General features: G+C 64.7%; 8 protein-coding genes across 8 annotated transcripts in view; 4 read left to right on the top strand and 4 right to left on the bottom strand.

The window, feature by feature from the left end:
- F751_0287 (DNA mismatch repair protein Msh3) overlaps positions 1–2,973 on the bottom strand; it is a gene marked incomplete at both ends in the record, with an annotated part of 5,426 nt that extends 2,453 nt beyond the window's left edge. Inside the window, 8 exons of the mRNA XM_011403278.1 lie at positions 29–144; positions 298–479; positions 689–765; positions 1,117–1,180; positions 1,379–1,563; positions 1,728–1,994; positions 2,271–2,526; positions 2,963–2,973. Of these exons, the coding sequence (XP_011401580.1) occupies positions 29–144; positions 298–479; positions 689–765; positions 1,117–1,180; positions 1,379–1,563; positions 1,728–1,994; positions 2,271–2,526; positions 2,963–2,973 (1,158 nt within the window). The remainder of the gene's footprint in view (positions 1–28; positions 145–297; positions 480–688; positions 766–1,116; positions 1,181–1,378; positions 1,564–1,727; positions 1,995–2,270; positions 2,527–2,962) is intronic.
- Positions 2,974–3,152: 179 nt separating this feature from the next.
- On the top strand, positions 3,153–4,277 carry F751_0288 (Dephospho-CoA kinase; the record flags this gene model as incomplete). The annotated part of the gene is made up of 4 exons (XM_011403279.1): positions 3,153–3,218; positions 3,447–3,795; positions 3,916–3,992; positions 4,173–4,277. The coding sequence occupies 4 exons, from the start codon at positions 3,153–3,155 to the stop codon at positions 4,275–4,277; spliced, it is 597 nt and encodes a 198-aa protein (XP_011401581.1).
- A 511-nt stretch (positions 4,278–4,788) lies between these two features.
- Positions 4,789–6,700, bottom strand: F751_0289 (putative acetyl-CoA acetyltransferase, cytosolic 2; the record flags this gene model as incomplete). The annotated part of the gene is made up of 3 exons (XM_011403280.1): positions 4,789–5,349; positions 5,645–6,116; positions 6,369–6,700. 3 exons carry the CDS (start codon positions 6,698–6,700, stop codon positions 4,789–4,791), a joined length of 1,365 nt encoding a protein of 454 aa, XP_011401582.1.
- On the top strand, positions 5,594–6,164 carry F751_0290 (hypothetical protein; the record flags this gene model as incomplete). The annotated part of the gene is made up of 2 exons (XM_011403281.1): positions 5,594–5,874; positions 5,987–6,164. 2 exons carry the CDS (start codon positions 5,594–5,596, stop codon positions 6,162–6,164), a joined length of 459 nt encoding a protein of 152 aa, XP_011401583.1.
- Positions 6,701–7,218: 518 nt separating the features above from the next.
- F751_0291 (E3 ubiquitin-protein ligase makorin) lies at positions 7,219–9,236 on the top strand (the record flags this gene model as incomplete). The annotated part of the gene is made up of 7 exons (XM_011403282.1): positions 7,219–7,332; positions 7,467–7,511; positions 7,629–7,884; positions 8,152–8,360; positions 8,546–8,699; positions 8,858–8,919; positions 9,126–9,236. 7 exons carry the CDS (start codon positions 7,219–7,221, stop codon positions 9,234–9,236), a joined length of 951 nt encoding a protein of 316 aa, XP_011401584.1.
- Positions 9,237–9,401: 165 nt separating this feature from the next.
- F751_0292 (hypothetical protein) lies at positions 9,402–9,878 on the bottom strand (the record flags this gene model as incomplete). Its single annotated transcript, XM_011403283.1, has 2 exons — positions 9,402–9,658; positions 9,791–9,878. The coding sequence occupies 2 exons, from the start codon at positions 9,876–9,878 to the stop codon at positions 9,402–9,404; spliced, it is 345 nt and encodes a 114-aa protein (XP_011401585.1).
- A 566-nt stretch (positions 9,879–10,444) lies between these two features.
- F751_0293 (hypothetical protein) lies at positions 10,445–12,688 on the bottom strand (the record flags this gene model as incomplete). Its single annotated transcript, XM_011403284.1, has 7 exons — positions 10,445–10,634; positions 10,835–10,964; positions 11,470–11,568; positions 11,805–11,869; positions 12,029–12,102; positions 12,226–12,394; positions 12,537–12,688. The coding sequence occupies 7 exons, from the start codon at positions 12,686–12,688 to the stop codon at positions 10,445–10,447; spliced, it is 879 nt and encodes a 292-aa protein (XP_011401586.1).
- Positions 12,689–13,632: 944 nt separating this feature from the next.
- On the top strand, positions 13,633–18,067 carry F751_0294 (Fanconi-associated nuclease 1-like protein; the record flags this gene model as incomplete). The annotated part of the gene is made up of 12 exons (XM_011403285.1): positions 13,633–13,672; positions 14,033–14,106; positions 14,441–14,650; positions 14,849–15,043; positions 15,218–15,841; positions 16,008–16,168; positions 16,286–16,386; positions 16,495–16,665; positions 16,867–17,033; positions 17,203–17,385; positions 17,541–17,754; positions 17,889–18,067. 12 exons carry the CDS (start codon positions 13,633–13,635, stop codon positions 18,065–18,067), a joined length of 2,319 nt encoding a protein of 772 aa, XP_011401587.1.
- Between the last annotated feature and the right edge of the window lie 181 nt (positions 18,068–18,248).

Genomic DNA, 18,248 nt, shown 5'->3' on the forward strand with positions numbered 1-18,248 from the left:
CGCGCAGCGAGCGCAGCGCGCCCAGCACGGCCACGCACTCCGAGGGGGCGGTGGTGCCATGCAGCGCACGGGTCAGGCCCTTCTCCAGGTCCGGCAGCGAGCGGAGGAGCCCTGGCAGCGCCGCCAGCGGCGCGTGCGTGCAGTCTGAGCGGGGGTGGGGTGGGCGGGGTAGTTGGTGGTCGAAGAGGCGGGCAGGAACAGGCCCGTCCCCCTGCACTCAACAACTTGAGAAGCCTCACATCAGGGACAGGGGCTCTCGCCGCCCTCCAAAGAACCCCCCAGAGGGCCCATCCCCACCGTCCTCCCGCAGCTGTTGCACGGCGTCCAGCCGGGCGGTGATAGCTGCGGCAATCCTCAGCGGGTGGGACACCCAGTGCCGCAGGCGCCGCGCCCCGAAGGCTGTGCGCGTGTGGTTGAGCAGCCAGAGCAGGCTGCCCTTCTCCTGGCCGGTGCTGCTGTTCACCAGCACGTCCAGCTGCCTGGCGGTGTGGGGCCCAGGTGTGGAAAGGGTGGGGAGTGCAGCCGCAATGGCCCGTCGCTGGAGACTGCTTGGCCCGAGCAGGCCTGGTTTCCTTCCCCCCCAAAGCAAGGCGAGGCTCCAGGAACCCAGAGACCGCAAGCACAAACGGCACCTCACTCCCTGGACCCCCCCCAGAACACCCACACTCCCCCCTCCCCGCCGCCGCACCGGAGGGTGTTGGGGGACAGGGCCAGCTCGGCCTGCGTGTTCAGCTGCTGGAACCCGGCGCCCCAGCGCAGCACCCCCTCCAGGTGGAAAGGGCGGAGGTGGTCCAGCGCGTGCGCCAGCGCACGCAGCGCCAGCGGCGGCAGCGCGCCCGCCGCCCGCCCCTGCGCCTCATTCCCCTGGGACTGGTAATCCAGCGCCCCGCTTTCCCGGACCTCGTTCCCATGCGCCTCGTCCGCCCGCCCATCCAGATCCTCCCCCGGTCCCGCCCCGCCCCGATCCTCGCCGTAGAACTCCGCCACGACCCTGCCCGCGGCGCCGGGCGCAGCGTACCGCCCCGCGTCCACCTCCTCGACACGCGCCGCCGGCCCCTCCCCGCCGTCCAGGCAGGCCAGCAGGCGGCGGGTGGGGGCGCTGGTGTCGCTGGGCACCAGGACCTCGGAGGGGGGCACGAACAGCAGGCGCGCCTCCAGCTCGCTCCGCAGCACCGAGTCCCTGGGGAGCGGCGTGGAAGAGGGCGGGGTCCACCGGGCTGTGAAATCTTGTGTGGGCCCGGGCGCATGCTGCAAGGCCCCGCGGCGCCACCGTACGCCTCGCAGGGATGCGGCATCTCGAACGCCATCCTCTGGGACCCAGCCATCTCAAAACAGAGGTGCTCCCCTCGGCACCATCCTCTCCCCCTCCTCACCACACCTGAACTGGGAGAAGAGGACGGCGCCGGTGGCGGTCTCCACGGCCACCATGCCGACCTCCAGACCTCCAGACCGCCCCTGGGCGCCCTCGGCCTCCACGACGCACACCAGGAAGCGGGCGGACCCCCCAGGCTGGCCGGGGGCATCCCCAGGCCTCTCACACGCCGACTCGCCAAGCTCCCCCGCCTGTGGCGGCCGTGGGCTTGTGTGTGACGGGCGCATGGATGAGTAGGAAGGCAGGGATGCAGAGCAGTTGCACAGAGCGGGGGTATGGCGTTCCCGCCGCCACACCCATCATCCACAAACCATCTCCTCCTCCCTCCCATAGCCAAGGAGCCCAGGTGCCCGACCTCCAGGGTAGCACGGGTGTAGAGCTCCGTCATCCTCCTCTGGAAGGGCGCGCTGCGCGTCGTACCGGCGGCCTTGATGGCTGCCGTCTCGGTCTGACGCACGATGCCCACCTTGCAGCCCGCCTCCACCAGCCGCCGCACGTGCACGTGCAGGCGGTGGGCCGGGATTGAGGCCACCAGGTAGTTGTGGTCCGGGAAGGAGAAGACGTTGAGGATGCGGGACGCCGTCTCCGCGTCCTCGCCGAAGAAGCGGAACTTGTACCCGCACTGCACGCATGGGCGGGACCGAGGGGGGGCTTTCTGGTGAGGTTCTGTCAGTGTCCTTATGGAAAACACAAAGGCACAGCAGGATAGCCGTACAGTGGTTATGGATTTCATAGCAATGCAATGGTCCCGTGCAGCGTTGGACTTGAGCTAGACTGCCATTTCCTGGGCCGTAATCCCCGTACAGTACAGTGCAATCGTCGCAGGTCAGTGCCCCCTTGTGCATCCAATTAAAACTTCCTGAATACAGGAAGAAAGACGCTGCAAACTCCATCGCACCTCCACTACCAGCAGGACGCCGGGGTGCTGCCTCTTGAGATCTGTGACCTGCTGCTCTAGGGGTGTCAGCTTGGCCCCGGGGGGAGGGGTCCCGGTCACAGTCACACTCTGCTTGGCCTCCGCCGCTCTCTCTCCTCGAGTCGCAGCCTGACCCGATACCAGCTTGCGCTGGAATCTGTCGTGCAGGACTGCCTGGTCTGGACCATTGCGCTTCTTGGAGGGCGTCTCCTGGGGGGCTGGGAGGGCCTCATCGGACCTGGCGCGCTTGAGGGGCAGAATGGCTACACCACCCCCATCCGAGTGATCAGGTGATCTCCTCGGGCGGTCTTCGCATGCGTGGGTTAGAGTCTCTGCCTTATCTGCGCCATTATCAGCATGGCGCTGCTTGAGTGGAGTCGGCTCCGAGGGAGGCGGTTTCTTGGAGCCAAGGAAGGAAGTGATCGAGCGCTGTATTGGAGCGGAAGGTCGAGCGCCCTTTCGCGAACTCATCCCTCCTACTTCAAGCCATGTGCAGTTTTGTTTCATCCATGGTGCATGCCGCAGGATGGGTGTGAAGGCCTGGCTTAAGAGCCGCATGCATGCTTTCAAATCCGAGTGTTGTGTCGGAAAGATTGCGCGCGCAAGCTCATGGAGTAGTCATTACCCGCGAGGTGGGTCAAGTACAGATGAAGCACAGGGCAAGCAAGCAAAACCCAAAACCCATGACCGGAAATGCAGCAATGGAGGGGTCTGGGTGGGGGCAAGGGTAGGTGTTGTCCACCAGGGCGTGGGAAGGTCGGGCGCCTGGGAAGTACACACCTTCGCCGGTTGTCCTCCTGCCAGAGCCACCCGATGGACCATGCCTCGGCGCCCCTGGTGGTAGGCCTGACAGGCGGTATAGGAATGGGCAAGAGCACCGTGAGTCGCATGCTCGAGCAGCGCAACGTCCCGGTCTTGGATGCTGACCAGGTGCGGGTGTGAGTGGCTGTACATATAGCTCCCTCCTGCCACTTCCCTGATGCCTGCCTCATCGGGATCACAGCAGCCTCGCTGCATGACCGATGGTAGATCCTTTCTTTCGATTGCGGTCATCTCTTTGTCTGTCAACCGATCCTCAGGCCATGCAATTCTACTTGCCTCATACACTCACGCCCATAGCCAGAACTCCACCGTCTTCACAACCGATTCCAAACATAGATGGTGCACGAGCTGTATGCCGCAGGCGGGCTCGCTGTGGAGCCCATCGGTGCCGCCTTTCCGACTGCTGTGACGGGCGGCGCCGTCGACCGCACGGCGCTGAGTGCCTGTGTGGTCGGCAACCCCGCCGCTCTGAGGCAGCTGGAGGACATCGTACATCCCCTGGTAAAGGCCCAGAGGTGTCTTGGACTAAGGCGGGCCGCCGAGTGGGGGGCGGAAGCCGTGGTCCTGGACATCCCCCTCCTGTTTGAGACGGGGGCCGAGGCGGACTGCGACCTCACAGTAGCCGTCAGCGCCCCTCCTCACATCCAGCGCCGGCGTGTCCTCTCTCGGAAGGGCATGTCGCCAGGTTGGCTATTGTTCTGAATCTGAATGGGCTTGTTGATTCTGTTGCACCTGAGCTTGCCTCCACCTCCAGCTGCCGCAAGGATCTGCATCCCGCGCTATCTTTCACTCCCTCCCTGCACAGAGAAACTGGCTTCCCTGCTGGCTCGGCAGCTGCCAGATGCGGAGCGATGCCGCAAGGCAAACGTTGTCATTGATACGGTGAGGGTACAGCATGCGCGTGGACCTTCCCCTGACCGGCTGGACCCTCTGCTTGAGTGCACACAAAGTGCTCGTTGGTGCAGTGAAGTGTGCGAATGACAGGCCGGTATGCACGGGTGGGAGCCACCCACACAAAAACAGGACTGTGACGTCAGGATGCCCACCCCACTCCTCCACCAGGGGTGCAGCCTGAAGGAGACGGAGAAGAGCATCGACGAACTTGTAAGCACCTTTCCCTCCCGCACCCGCAAGGCCTACTCAAAGGTCTCCACCGACGCAGGGTGAGGGACTTGGAACCTGACAGATCCATGCGCGAGACAGCTTACGGGCTTCAAGGGGCCTCACACCTATGGAGGACCGCCATGCACAGAATACGTTTGACCAGTGCGGGATACGTTGTGGCAGGACAAGGAAGGCACAGGATCCTCTGTGGGATCCCTGCGCATGCAGACAATTTCAAGCCAAAGCGGGAGAGTGCACACTTGACTCGGGGAGGGGAGAACTCAATGATCATTCAAAATCTGCCGCGAGCCGCAGTTCGCCAGCATGGGCCTCCGACAGGAACCCGGGCAAGGAAAATGGGAGGGTTCCTCACTCTGCGCCGCAGGTTCGACGGCGTGGTGGAAGACGGGCGCGGCCTCACGCTCCGCGGCGAGGTGGCATTCGTCGTGCTTTCTGGCCTTTGGGACTCTGCGTCCGTTCGGCGCGGCCCCACCGGCTCAGCGCGGCGCCCTCAGCGTGGTATCCTCGGCCCCACCTCGATGACCCGGGCTGCACCCCTGCCCCCGCCGGCCCCTCACTCCGCCTGAGGCATCAGGCGCAGGACGACGGCAGTGGACCCGCCGCCGCCGTTGCAGATGCCGGCCGCGCCCAGGGTGCCGCCGCGGCTGCGCAGCGCGTTGATCAGCGTGACCACGACGCGCGCGCCGGAGCAGCCGATGGGGTGGCCCAGGGCCACGGCGCCGCCCAGCGCATTCACGCGCTCCGGGTCCAGGCCCAGCAGCCGGCGGTTGACCAGGTCCACCACGGAGAAGGCCTCGTTGATCTCCCAGGCGTCCACGTCGGCGGCGGCGACCCCGGCGCGCGCCAGTGCCTTGGGCAACGAGGCCGAGGGCGCCGTGGTGTACTCGCGCGGCTCCCGCGCCGCGTCGGCGCTGCCCAGCAGCTGGGCCAGCGGGCGCAGGCCCAGGCGGGCGACCGCCGCGCCGGAGGCCAGCACCAGCGCCGCCGCGCCGTCGGTCAGCGGCGAGGCGTTGCCGGCCGTGATCGTGCCTGGCGCCGCGTCGGGGCCCTCGGGCCGGAAGGAGGGGCGCAGCCGCACCAGCTTCTCGGGGTCCATCTTGGCCAGGGCCTCGTCCTGTGAAGGTCGAGTGGGGGGGTTGGACAGGAGAGGAGTAGGAGGGATTCAAGGTGGTGTGGAGGCAACTGCTTGAGCGGGATCGATCATCAGGGCGAGGCGACGGCCCAGTGAGTAGCCGCCATCACCGTGCCGAGCAGCATGCAGCGTAGAGGGCGTGCGCCGCGCAGGGTCGTGAGACGCCCCCAGGTCGCCTGCCCAGCTCCTCATTCCTCCTCCCAGTCCCCTTCTACCCTGGGACAACATGCTCATCCGAGTCCACGCCCTCCCAGACCCCCGCCCTCACCCCACCCACCTGCGAGACGACCGCTGTCCCGCGCCGCGTCTTCACCTCCACGGGCACCACCTCCCAGGCGGTGACGCCGCCGGCCTGCGCGCGGCGCGCCCGGGCCGCGCTCTCCAGCGCGTGCGCGTCCTGCTCGGCGCGCGTGATGCCGTGCTCCTCGGCGCACAGCTCCGCGCACTCGCCCATGTGGATGTCGTGGTGCGGGTCCCACAGCCCGTCGGCCACCATGCCGTCCACGAGCTGGGCGTGGCCCAGGCGCGCGCCGCCGCGCGCGGAGGGCACGTAGTAGGGGATGTTGCTCATCGACTCCATGCCCCCGGCCACCGCCACCTGGGCCACGCCCAGCTGCAGGCTGGCGGCGGCGATGGTCAGCGCCTTCATCCCGGAGCTGCACACCTTGTTCACCGTGGTGCAGTCGGCGGAGAAGGGCAAGCCCGCCTTGAGGGCCGCCTGGCGCGCTGGGGCCTGCCCCAGGTTGGCACTGAGTGTGTGTGTAGGAGGTGTGGGTGGGTGGGGGGGCACAGAGTGATGCCGAGGGCGAGGGTTTCGGCAGATGGATTTGTGGTATGGGAGAACAGCGGTGGTCCTAGCGCTGGAGGAGCAGGCAATGCCTCATCTTGCTCCATGTTGCCACCGGACCCGAGTCCCGACACATTCCCATACGTCCAAACCCTGCATGCATTGGCATGCGAACGCATCTCGACTCTCAGACAACAAGTAGACGCACGCGCACCTGCACACGTTGCCCATGTACACCTCGTCCACGTCGTTGGGGCTCACCCCCGCCCGCTCCAGGGCGGCGCGGATGGCGATGCCCCCTAGATCGGTGGCCGACAGGCTGGATAGGCCACCCTGGAAGGATCCCAGGGGGGTGCGCGCCACCCCCACGATGTACACCGCGGTGTCGTCGAGGGCGTCCCCAGGTGTCCCCCTCGCCCGCTTGGACCCGGCCCCGGTGCTCATGCCGGAGGTCTGTTGGCAGGCTATGCCGTTCAGATGTGTCTCCGGCTTCGCGGGCTCCAGGTGCAGGCCCAGGGTGGTGAGCCTGGACAGCGCCCTGTCCATGCAAGACCCAGCCCGCAAGGTGCGGAGGATCCCGGTGCGCATGGGGAAGCACACGGCCTGCAGGACAGAGGATTGGAGGTGGTGGTCCCTGCTGATCTCCCCTGCGCAGCGCCTGAGGGCCAGTGTACGAGCCGAGCACATGGGGCGATCCTGCCCGCGGCATCGCCGCTGAGTGGGACGCTGGTCGGGACTCCGCAGGGCGCGACGGACTGGCACTCTGCCGGGGAAGTCGAGACGGTGGGCGACAGCGGGACCACGATGGGAGGTATTGCCAAGGAGTCATCAATCTGTGGAATTGCTTTGTAATTCTGGGTGCTGTGTCCCAGGATGCCTGATCGGTGAGTGTCCAGGGGTCCTGCCCGTCGAGAGGCAGCACACTCGCCCAGCTTGTGCGCACGATGACGGACAGGTGAGGTGTGAGCTTATTGGGAATACCAACACAGACATCCATGTGTTCGGTGAAATGTAGGCGCCCTCACCTTGTGTCCTGTGTTTGCTATCCGACCCATTTGCTGCCCATGGACTCCCTAATGTCACTCAACAGGGTGCTGTGCCGATACTACTTGGAGGGGACTTGCCGGTATGGCCAGGCTTGCACCTTCTCCCACGACCTCCAGGACACCCCCTCCATGGTGAATGGCAGGCCCATGCTGGCTGTGCACTCCTGCTTGCGCTGGCAACCCCCTGATCACAGGGGCAGTCACAGCGGCCCCACCCACACTGTACCATGCATTGCGACCATCGCCTCCCCGCACCCACGCCACAGGTCTGCAAGTACTGGGCCGCGGGCTTCTGCAAGTACGGGGACAAGGTGAGGTGCCCTTACCATTGTATGCTCCCTCGCCTCGGGGGAAGGTGTGTGTGGGAGACATGGTTGCACATTCCTTGAGCCGAGGTGCTGAGCCGCCCTCCGTCACATCTCCATCAGTGCCGATACGACCACAAGCACCCGCACCGTGCACCCCGCGCCGCGCCCAAGCCTGCCGCCACGTCCGGCACGGCGCCATCCCCGGAGCCCGGTGCTCCTGGACTGGGGTCTGAGCCGCCTGCAAGCCACGCGCTGCTGGCCAGCCTGCCCCTGGACCCGTTTGAGACCGACGCGGGGCAGGGCGCGGAGCCAGGCGCTGCGGCGGTGGTGGACGACGACGCGATGGACGGCCTCGGCGGCTGGGAGGAGGAGGGGCGTGACCCCTGGGCGCAGGCCGCCGCGGACGCCGCGCTGCGCGCCGGCGCCCGGCCGCCGCCCTGGTCTCGGCCCGGCGCGATGGCAGGCGCGATGACGGGCGCGGTGGCGCGGCCGCCGGTCGCCCCCGCCTCCGCCCACGGCCTGTGCCCCGCCTTCCTGGCCACGGGCACGTGCCCGCGCGGCGACGCCTGCGACCGCCCGCACGGCGAGGCCTGCCCGCGCTGCGGGCGGCACGCGCTGCACCCGACGGACGCCGCCGCGGCAGCGGCGCACCTGCGCGAGTGTGGCGCGCGGCACGACCGCCTGGCGGCGCGGCAGGCGGCGGCGCGCCTGGAGTGCGCCATCTGCCTGGAGCGCGTGCTGGGCAAGGCGGAGGCGGGCGCGCGCCGCTTCGGCCTGCTGGCCTGCGACCACGTCTTCTGCCTGGCCTGCATCCGGTCCTGGCGCCAGGAGGGCGAGGTGGACGTCGACACGGTGAGGGGGGGGAGGGGGGTGCTTCGGCATGCGGGCCGGTGGGGACGGCGGAGGGAGAGTGGGGTCGGGGGCATGCTGGAGCTGGCCAGGGCATGGAGGCGCGGTGCAGGGACCGCCGCGAGGGCATGCCAGGAGTGGCGATCTGCTGCCGGCCCCGGAGACACGCCGCCACGGCCCCCCTACAGGCGCTGCGGACCTGCCCGGTGTGCCGGCAGACAGCCTTCTTCGTGACGCCCAGCACGGTGTGGCCGGAGAGCGCGGAGCAGAAGCAGGCCATCGTGGAGGGGTACCGAGCCAAGCTGGCCTCCATTGACTGCATGCACTTTGACAAGGGCAGGGGTGAGGGGTGTGCACGAGGGGACTGGGCGGGGCACCGGCGGGCAGGCGTGTTTCAGGCATGCGTGAGAGGACTGAGCGGGCGGCATGGGGTGCAGTTTGGTGTGCACAGAACAGGGCCACCTCTGCACTGACCATCAGCACTGCCGCATTGCCGACAGGAGCGTGCCCCTTTGGTGCAAGCTGCCACTACAAACATGCCTACGAGGATGGGACAGTGGAGGTAGGCCCATTGAGGGGATGCGGTTGCAGAGGAGGAGGCCAGATGCATGCAGCTCGCTCTTGGAGGCATGCTGAAGGCCTGCAAGCTCGTGCTGCAAGCGTGCTGTGCTTTATGCCTGCATGGCAGCAGCAGCCTGCGCTGCTGGCTTTTAACTCAAAGAGACAAGGCTCCTGTTGACATGCAGAGTGCAAATCCTCCCTTTGCAGGTGCCCTCAAACCGCCTGGCCGCCGATGAGGAGGGCGAGGTGCGCATGCTGCAGCCCATGCGTCTCTCGGATTTCATCACGATAACAGACCGAAGATCGCGGCGGCGGTAAAAGCACTTGCACTACAGGAGTCACATTAGCTTGTGGGTGGGCAATGATGAGGAGGAAGGGCGGTGGCCTTTAGAGAGGCCCAGCAATGTTCAGCACATGGGATCGTGCAGGTGCAACCAAAGCCCCACGCAGCGGACCCCTCAGCCATGCGAGGGTTTGCGGATCTCACAGAGGTCGCTGCCTCGTCACGACCTCCCACCACAGCCTGAGATCGCCCATGAGGCTATACATGGGATGCTTAAAGGTCGCCGGGCGGTTGTGCTCGAAGAAGAAGTGGCCTGTCCATGCAAAGCCGTAGCCAATCAGAGGCACGAAGGGGAGCACTTTGAGGCTCAGGGTCAGCAGCGCCAGGGTGTCGAGGGCCAGGACGATGGTGGTGCCCAGGATGTGCAGGCGCCGGCATGTCCGATTCGCATGCTCCCCTTTGGGATGAGCGGGTTTGTGGTTGGTTGGTTGGGAGGGGGGGGCAGGGTTTGATTGCAGCGGGGCCCATGGGACGTAGCGCCTGGTGATTCACCACAAACCAGCGTAGCAATGTATCGATCCGACCTCACCAAGGTAGAATGGGTAGAAGTCCGCGAAGGTTCCGAAGCCAGACGCTGGCAAGGGGAGACGCTTGTAGTTGGGATTGGCGACGACCATGGCAACCGATGCAGGCCAAGTTGAAGGAAATCCTTGCACAAAATTGGAAACCTGTGCTTTCACTGGACATCCTGTTGTGCTATGGAGAGGAAGTTGCCCGTGCATGCGTGTCGGAACCGGTTTCCGTCTGAATCAGCACAAAGATCTTCGAGTTCCCGAAACAGCGCATGACCAGTACCAGATCATAAGGCACTTTGCACAGCTGAAAATCCTCACATCCTAACTCTGTGTTGTTCAGGAGGCCGGGGTCATTTTAACGATGGATGGCATTTTCAATAAGACCCTGCTGGTCAAAGCCATTGCTCACATCAGAAAGCAGGCAGTGGCCATGTGCTGCACAATACTGGCGTGCAAAAGTATGGAAGGTGGTTCTGAGCTTGTTCAGAGGGATTGTTTATACGCAGAGCTTATTGGGGTGCAGTCTAGGTGTAGACTCTGTTGGGGTGCAACCTGGCAAATGCGAGTTCATTGGTATATGCAAGGGTCTTGTTCCTCATTGGTGGGAGATCTGAATAGGGGACACAGGGGACTGTGGGCGGGTGCTCATGCGGGGCGGAGCCCTCCATTCAAATGTCAGCGTTGAAGATGACCCCGGAGTAGACCTGTGCGCTAGTCCTGGCCGTGCAGTACGCGCCCAACAAGCCCGTGAAAACGCTCAGCGTGGAGCCCACGATCTTGAGGGCGTCGATGCCCAAGAGCACTCCCAGCTCGACGGCCAGGAGACCGGCCAGGCCTGTTGGGAACACGCCGCCCCACCTGGCGAGCATGGCGTTGGGAGAAGGGGGGTTACTGGATGCTCCACACGCCGCATGGTCATCATGCAAAGGGTATGTAATTTAGCTGTGTGTTACTGTGCCAGGTCCTTGCCAAACTTTCTGCTGACTATCGCTCAGTAGCCTCAAGCACTGGATTCACAGCCGCCAACCTCCCACTCTCCAGGCAACACCCGCGCGCACCAGCCGGTGGTGAAGGGGATGCCCTTGTTCTTGATGGCGGTGGCCAGGCACACCAGCATGCCAAAGGTCAGGAACCAGATGCAGCTGCCCAGGAACATGAAGGCGACCACTGTCAGGCACGAGAGCAGGCCTGGATTGGCAAACTGCAATGGAGAGGTTGGCGTGGGAGGCTGGGGAGCTGTCTACATGGGTTTGAGGCTCTTTAAAGGGCCACAGGGCGGCTGCAGGGTTGCAACGTCAACCATGTTTAATGCCTCACTTCTCTCACACCAGCACGTGCCCACAAACACTCCTCGTCCAGCCACTCTACTAACGTCAAGGAAGGGCGCATGCCGGAGCTCTGGTGGGAATATCTTGGTGGACACCACCCCGAGCTGAAGGAAGGTGAGGCCAAAGAGGGCCATGGGAGCAGCTGGGAGAAAGACAGAGACGATGAAGTGCACAGGAGGGAGACCTGGCACGCAGGGCGGGGGTAGGGCGGGTTGGGGCGGGTTGGGGCGGGGAAGTGACGTGATATGGCGGCAGGTGGAGAACCAGAACTGGGTCTGCAGCGGACCTGGAAGTCAACATGTATGCAGAGTGAAGGAGTGCAAGTTGCAGTTGCCCCATCCGCCCATCCAGCTGCCAGCGCTCACCCATGAAGAAGAAGCGTGCCAGGAGCATGCCGAGCGTCACGAGGACCAGGGGGAGCGCTGCGCCCAGTAGTAGGTAGGTCATGTAGAGGATGTGCCGAGCTTGACTGCAGGGACAGGGAGGGGTAGGGGTGGCAGTGATATGCCTTTCCGCCGCCACAGCACAGGTGACCTCAACACATGAGGGGCTGCTGAGGCAAAGTGCCTCGGTGGGCGCATGATAAAGTGTTGGGTCTGGCATGATGCTGTGGACCCCCTCGCTACATGCCTGTTCCCAGGCAGACCCCCATTCTTCCCCACGCACGAGATACTGGGAATAGCGGCTGCAAGGACTGGACCTGCCACCCCAATCACGACTCCGGGGAACATGGCGAGCAGCCAGAGGGTCGACAGCTCGGCAAAGCTGCAAGACATGTTTGGGAGGGGAGGGGGAGGGATTGGCGAGGCTGAGGATGCTGAGCGCCAGGGCAGGGGTGCGCAGGGAAATCACCTGGCCACAGCACGAAGCACCACCTGATCCAGCTTAGAGACGCTATCAGGTGAAGGCACGCAGGACACTCACGTGCGGCTGTGGTAGTAGGCCAGGTAGAAGGGGATCAGGATGTTGGCAATGTGCGACAAGACGGCTGTAATCCACTGTGGGGAGAGATGGTGGAGGACTATCTACTGGCTTCCTCTGCTGCGGTTTGTCAAGCAATGACCGAAGCCCATGTCCAAGGGCAGATGCCGGTTTGCTGCTATTCATGAATTCATCCTCACCCAGAAGACGATGGCGACGGTGTAGAAGCCGGAGCCAATGTAATGTGGGCAGTACCGCACGAACCCCTCCACCAGGATGCCAAAAGAAATGAGGATGTAGCCAGCAAAGAAGAGATCGAAGGAGTGGTTCTTGGGCAGGATGGCAATTGTCTCCCAGTGGAGGATGCACCTGCACAGCAGTGCATGGTTTGGGTGGACTGATTGGCGTGCAAAGGGTGCATTTGTCACAACTCTTAGCCACCTTCCTTCACAGGTGGCAATGCCATGGTTGACAACTATACATTTGTAGTCACCCGGCCCGCAGCGCCCACCTGAGGGACACCATGGTCAGGCAGATGAGGAAGAGGACGACGCTGAGCCACCAGAAGCCGAAAGCAAGAGGGGTCGACCAGCTTGTGGACAGGTAGGGGTTGACGCTGAAGAGCAGCCCGATCAGACCGGTGCAAGTGGATAGCAAGAACATGCTCGGCGAGAATTTCCTGCATGAGATACAATGCGGCAACAGGGTTGGAGGTCCGCGGGCTGAGCAGGGAGCCCTTAAAGTGAACTCCTTGGCTCCTAATGGCGCAATGTGGTTCCATCCTGTCACAGTTGTGTACACTTTGGGGTCATTGGGTACTCTGTGCAAGTCAGACACCCCTCACCTTATTAAGTTGCGCTTGTCGTCCAATTGTGAAAAGGGTTTGAGGATGCGCCAGCCGGTTTGCTGTCCAACCGGCGCTCGGGCGGTCTTTTCACCAGTCTCCAGATCCATTGCCGGTATGTTGTGCACAACTTTATCTGGCATTGGCTCAGGTGCAACCTGTGCGTCCATGGCAAGCAACTACACTCGAGTATGCGACGCCTTCACCCATCGAGATGCCGCCGCAACTGCTCGAAAACCTCTTAGACAACCTCCGAAACAATTGTGGAATAGTATACACTGTTCGAGCGACAACCATAACAATGCAGCCCCTCTGTTTGTCAACCCTGTTATATAAAAATGCCGCTTATCAAACGGTGAGCCCCAACCCACGTGATTATGGCGCGGTGTGTGAGCTGCTCACCGATTGCGCGGTCTCGGCATTTGGCTTTTGGCGCTGAAAGGTTTCAGTTGGATTCGGCGTCCAGATGAAAGCCAAGGAGCGGATGGTAATAGGCCTCGATCCACAACGGTGCTCGCCATAATGAATGCGTGTACCACACACAATGACGACGCGATCGGCAATACGCGACGGCCCAAGGCAACATGAAATCCTGCCATCGATGTACAGGCCATCCTCTGGACCGCCGATGAGGATGAGCATTGTGGGTCTCCCTCGCGACCAGTATGCATTCATGACATGACTCGTCGAGAGCCCTTGCGGCGAGCAGCTCGTCAGCACACGCGCCCAGATCCGCCCCGCCCATGATCTTGGCAACACTCTCATGCTGAGAGGGACTGGATCCCTGCAGGAGCTGCTGGGACGTGAGGTTGGACGACGGCGTGTGGTGCCCAAGCAGGTCGACAGGGCAACCCCAGCCGGGATTGGCCAGGGCGAGGAGAGGCCAAGGGTCATTGATGGACGTGTTGCCGACCCCCCAGCGCCGGGCACCGCCCTCTGTCCCTTGTGCCAGTCCACCCTGAGCAAAGACCCCCAGGCCATTGACGCTCACATTGGTGGGGCCTGCCCTTTGGATGCACCAGGGTGGTCCAGATGCATGCAAGCTGCCTTCTGAGATTGGAATTGATCCGACATCCCTTCATGAGCGCTGTGCTCTTGGATGCCTCATACCATTCGTGGCCCTCTGCAACACAAGGCCCTCCTCCCCAAACACTCACACGCAGAGAAGTGTCTGTTCAAGGAGGCGGCTCGGCGGGGGCGCACCCAGTCCAGCATCAAGTCGTTCGCGGCGGCCCGGGTACCAGCGGGAAGGGATGCTGCGGCTGGGGCAGGCACTGCGCCAGCAAGCACCCCGCCCGGCCCAGCGCCGTCCGGCGCCCCCGACCTCACCCAGTCCTGCAGCCAAAGCCAGACCGCCTGCTCCTTCACGTGTCGCATCGTGGGCCGCTCCTTCCAGTCGCCCCACGCCTGCGACTGTGGCCAGGTGGCGTGCTGTCCGTGTTGGGAGCGAGGTGCAGGGGGAAATGAGGCGCCGGCTTGAGTCCTGGGCCGTCCCCGACTGGCACAATCATGCCCCCGAGTCATGTCTTCCCCGAACCCCACGCAGTCCCAACCCCTTGCCTCCCACCCAGGCGGTGTGCCTGGAGCTGGAGGCCGACAACCCCAGGGACAAACACGCGACGCTGGTGCTGGACGCGGGGTCGGGCGCTGCTCTGGGGCACGTCCCGCGCGAGGTGGCACGCCTGCTGGGGCCCCTGCTGGCCGCCCAGCTGGTGGCGGTGGAGGGGTGTGTGCTGGAGGCCCCGGCCTCCAGCCGTGCCTCCGTACCGGTGGAGTTCCAGGTGGGGGCGGCCGGGCGTTGGGTCGCGTGTTTGTATCGTGGTGGATGTGTGGGTGAGGTCGGAAGGGGGGTGATGAGGGCCGGCTGCCAGAGCCACCACGATCCTGTGGTGGGAGGGAACTCCCCCACACCATCCCCACCCTCGACAGGATCACACTATCCCCAAGCACACCCTGGATCAAACCCTTGCAATCCCCAGGTGCAGCTGCTGTCCGACCAGGAGGCGGATGTGCAGGCCGTGGCCGCCGCGGCGCTGCGCCTCCAGGCCGCCACGCAGCCGGCCGCCAGCGGCGACCGCCTGCGCGCCAACTTTGACCGCGTGCTGGAGGCGGTGTGGCGGGAGGACGCGCGGCTGCTGGACCGGGAGGAGGGAGACTTCCGCGAGACCTTCAGCGTGAGTGTTTGAGTGTGTGTTGAGGGGGCCCCTGAGAGGCGGGTAGGTGGGTGTGATGACGAGGCGGGAGTGTGCATCAGGCGGGGTGTTGTGATCTCTTGACCGGATCTCCGGCCCCGGCCGCCCTTGGGATCACCCCCACCACGCACACACACACACCGCACCCACACACAGGCGCTGACGGCGGCGGCCGCCGCCCTCTTCCTGCGCCTCTTCCTGCGCAAGGGCCCCTGGTTCCGGCTCCAGCGCCTCGACTACCCCGAGGTCCCCGACGCGGCCGCCGCGGTGGGGGAGCTGTGCGCTGCGGGCCTGGCGCAGACCCGCGCGTCGCCGGCCGAGGCCGGCGACGCCGGCGCCTTCCACGACGTCGCCGCGCTGGCCGCCGTGGCGACGGCCCGGGAGCTCCAATTGGCCTGCGCGGGGCTGGAGGCCTGCGCAGGGCCAGGCGCGCGGCGGACGGCCATCCAGCCGCCGAGCCGACGCGCCGCGCTGCTCCGGCGGCTGGACGCCGCGGTCGTCGCGCACGGCGAGGCGGCGGCTGCCGGCGCGCTGCTGCGCCAGACGGGGCCGCTGGTGCGCGTGGCAGCGGCGGCGCGGGCAGTCGTGACCCGCCTCCAGCGCCTCTTCTTCCTCTCCGAGGACCAGGGCCTGTCGCACTTCCTCGCCGCGCACGCCGGCGCGCTGCAGTACCCGCGGTACCTCGTGCACCGCCAGCAGGCCGTGTGGTCCAGCCGCCGGCAGCTGCTGGAGTACGAGGCGGCGCTGCAGGCCGCGGCGCGCCTCATGGACGCGCTGGAGGTCCGTGGAGGGTGGTGGCCCCGGGCCCTGCATGGCCCTGTGTGTGTCTTGGCGTGGCGCACGCAGGGGGGGCAGCCCATGGACTGCATGCAGGGGATTGGCTGTGGGCAGGAGGGTCAGACATAGCGCAGACCCGATGCACCCCTCCCCTGCCCTCCTGCTGCAGGCCGGGGATGAGGCGGCCGCGGAGGCAGAGCTGGAGGGCATCTGGCGCAGCCTGGACGCCAACCGCCACAAGCAGCTGCCCAGCCCTCTCAAGCAGTCCTTCTCCAAGCAGTCCAGCCTCCTCTTCCTGTCCCGGTTCCAGGCAGGCAAGAACGAGAGGGTGTGAGCCTCGAGTGTCGAATCTGAATCAGCACTCGGTCCCTACGGATGGCCTAGCCAGTACCGCGTCGCCATTGGCCCCTCGAAAACGCGTGGCAACACTCCTCCCTTCTGCACAAGCACAGGCTGGGTGCACTGCCTGATGGCGACGGCGGGGGTGTCGCTGCTGGAGAAAAAGCGGGAGTATGTGCTGGCCATCGAGCGCCTCCAGCAGCTGCTAGGTGGGACGCCACGGAAGGGAAGCGGTGGAACTACCAAGAGGAGTGGAGTGCATCCCCACTCGCCACACCAAGGCGCCCACCTCACACCCCTGCATCCTCTCGTTTCAGGCGGCGTGTACTGCGGGACGAGACGGGGCGACTGGTGGATCCGGCTGTCCATCAACCTCGAGCACCTGGGGAGGGTGGGAGAGGCGCTGGAGATGGCGGAGGCCGGCCTGGCCGACGACTGGCTGAGCCACGGCGACCGCCTGGCCCTGCAGCGCCGCGTCCTGCGCCTGGGTGGGTGCTCGGTCTGTGATGGGCGGGGGGTATTCAGGATGCCACAAGAATGGGAATGGGAGTCTGGGAAGCTGGGAATGCGCGTGCAGCGCCGGTGTTGAGGGTTTCGTGGGTTGCAAGACCCTCCGTTCTCCCTCCATTCACGTCTTTCATTGCGACGCTCCCCTTCTCAATCCATCACACTGCCCTGTAACCTCCCAGCCAAGCCGCCCCGGCGCTGGAAGAGGCCTGCCTGGGCGGGGAGCGTGGCGCCGGAGCCCAGGGAGGTCAGGATCGTGCAGCGACCCATGGCCAGCATCGTCGGGTTCAAGAGCAGATTCATGGGCCTGAGCGGTGAGCCGTGCACGGTTGAGCAGCTTGCTCTTCAGGTGCGTGTATGCTTGGGGGAGGGGGGGGGAGGGGGGGGGAGGGTGACGGTCCAGGAGTGGCCTGCTCTCATGGAAATCTGCCATTCAAACTCTGAGGGCCTGCGCGCCTGCACGGAGTGTCTTATTTTGGACCCCGACCCTTACGCCTTGCAACCCGAACATCATGCAGCACTATGCCAGAGACGAGGCAGGCGGCTGGACTGGGTGTCACTGCGAAGGCGGCATCTGGTCGACCTTCTTCTCCCTGCTCCTGTGGGAGGCGCTGTTTGCCCCCGTCCCCGACGTGTTCAGGACCCCGTTTCAGTCCTCACCCCTGGACCTCAGGACCGAGAGCTTCTACATTGGCCGCCAGGTGGGGTGCAGAGTGGCTGGGCATGAGGCTACAGAGAGAGCTCTGTTTCTGTCTGAAAATAATGGAATCCTGAAGTTTGCCAGACCTGCCCTCCAGCGAGTGGCACACCCCGTGATCATCGGCAACGATCTGATGTAATAATTCCACCTCCCCAGGACCTGATCGAGCGGATCCTGGGGGAGATCGCGGCAGGCGGCGTGGAGGAGCGCCTGCGAGCCGTGTGGGATGCGCACTGCGGGGAGCTGTGCGCCGGCATTCGGTGGGACCGCTGGCCGCTTGAGGAGCTGCTCACCGTCGCAGCCTGCGTCGGGGGCAGAGGCCTAGCGGTGGTGTGCCGGCTGCTGGCTGAGGATCACTCCGGCTGGGCAGGTGAGGTGTGGGGCCCTGGTTTGGGAGGCTGGCTGGGGGGCTGGCATGAGGTCATTGGTTTGTTGGCAAAGTCCTTCTCCCCACCTGCCTCGCAGCAATTTCACACACAACCTCCCCCCCCCACACGCTTGCAGGAGGTATGCCGGACCTACTCCTCTGGAACCCAGCTCGCCTGAAAGCCAAGCTGGTGGAGGTCAAGGGGCCCAGGGACCGCCTTTCTGAGCAGCAGCGGGCATGGGCGCATGCGTTGACGCAGGGTGGCCTGGAGGTCGAGGTGCTCAAGGTTGTGGAGCCCAAGGCTTCCAAGAAATAATTACAGTCGTTTTACACATACACCATATGCACATTTCATTCAGATGTGACACTTTTGTGTGCTTGCCTTGAGCTCGGCATTTGCGGCTTTCCAGGCCTCAGTCAACTGATGATCGACAATAGGGGGTGTGTCGGTGTGGCAATCCACCGGCGGTGTCGGGGGTTGGAGTTCGCGTGATCGG

This window comes from Auxenochlorella protothecoides, assembly GCF_000733215.1.
Source record: "Auxenochlorella protothecoides strain 0710 unplaced genomic scaffold scaffold101, whole genome shotgun sequence".
NCBI lineage: Eukaryota > Viridiplantae > Chlorophyta > Trebouxiophyceae > Chlorellales > Chlorellaceae > Auxenochlorella > Auxenochlorella protothecoides.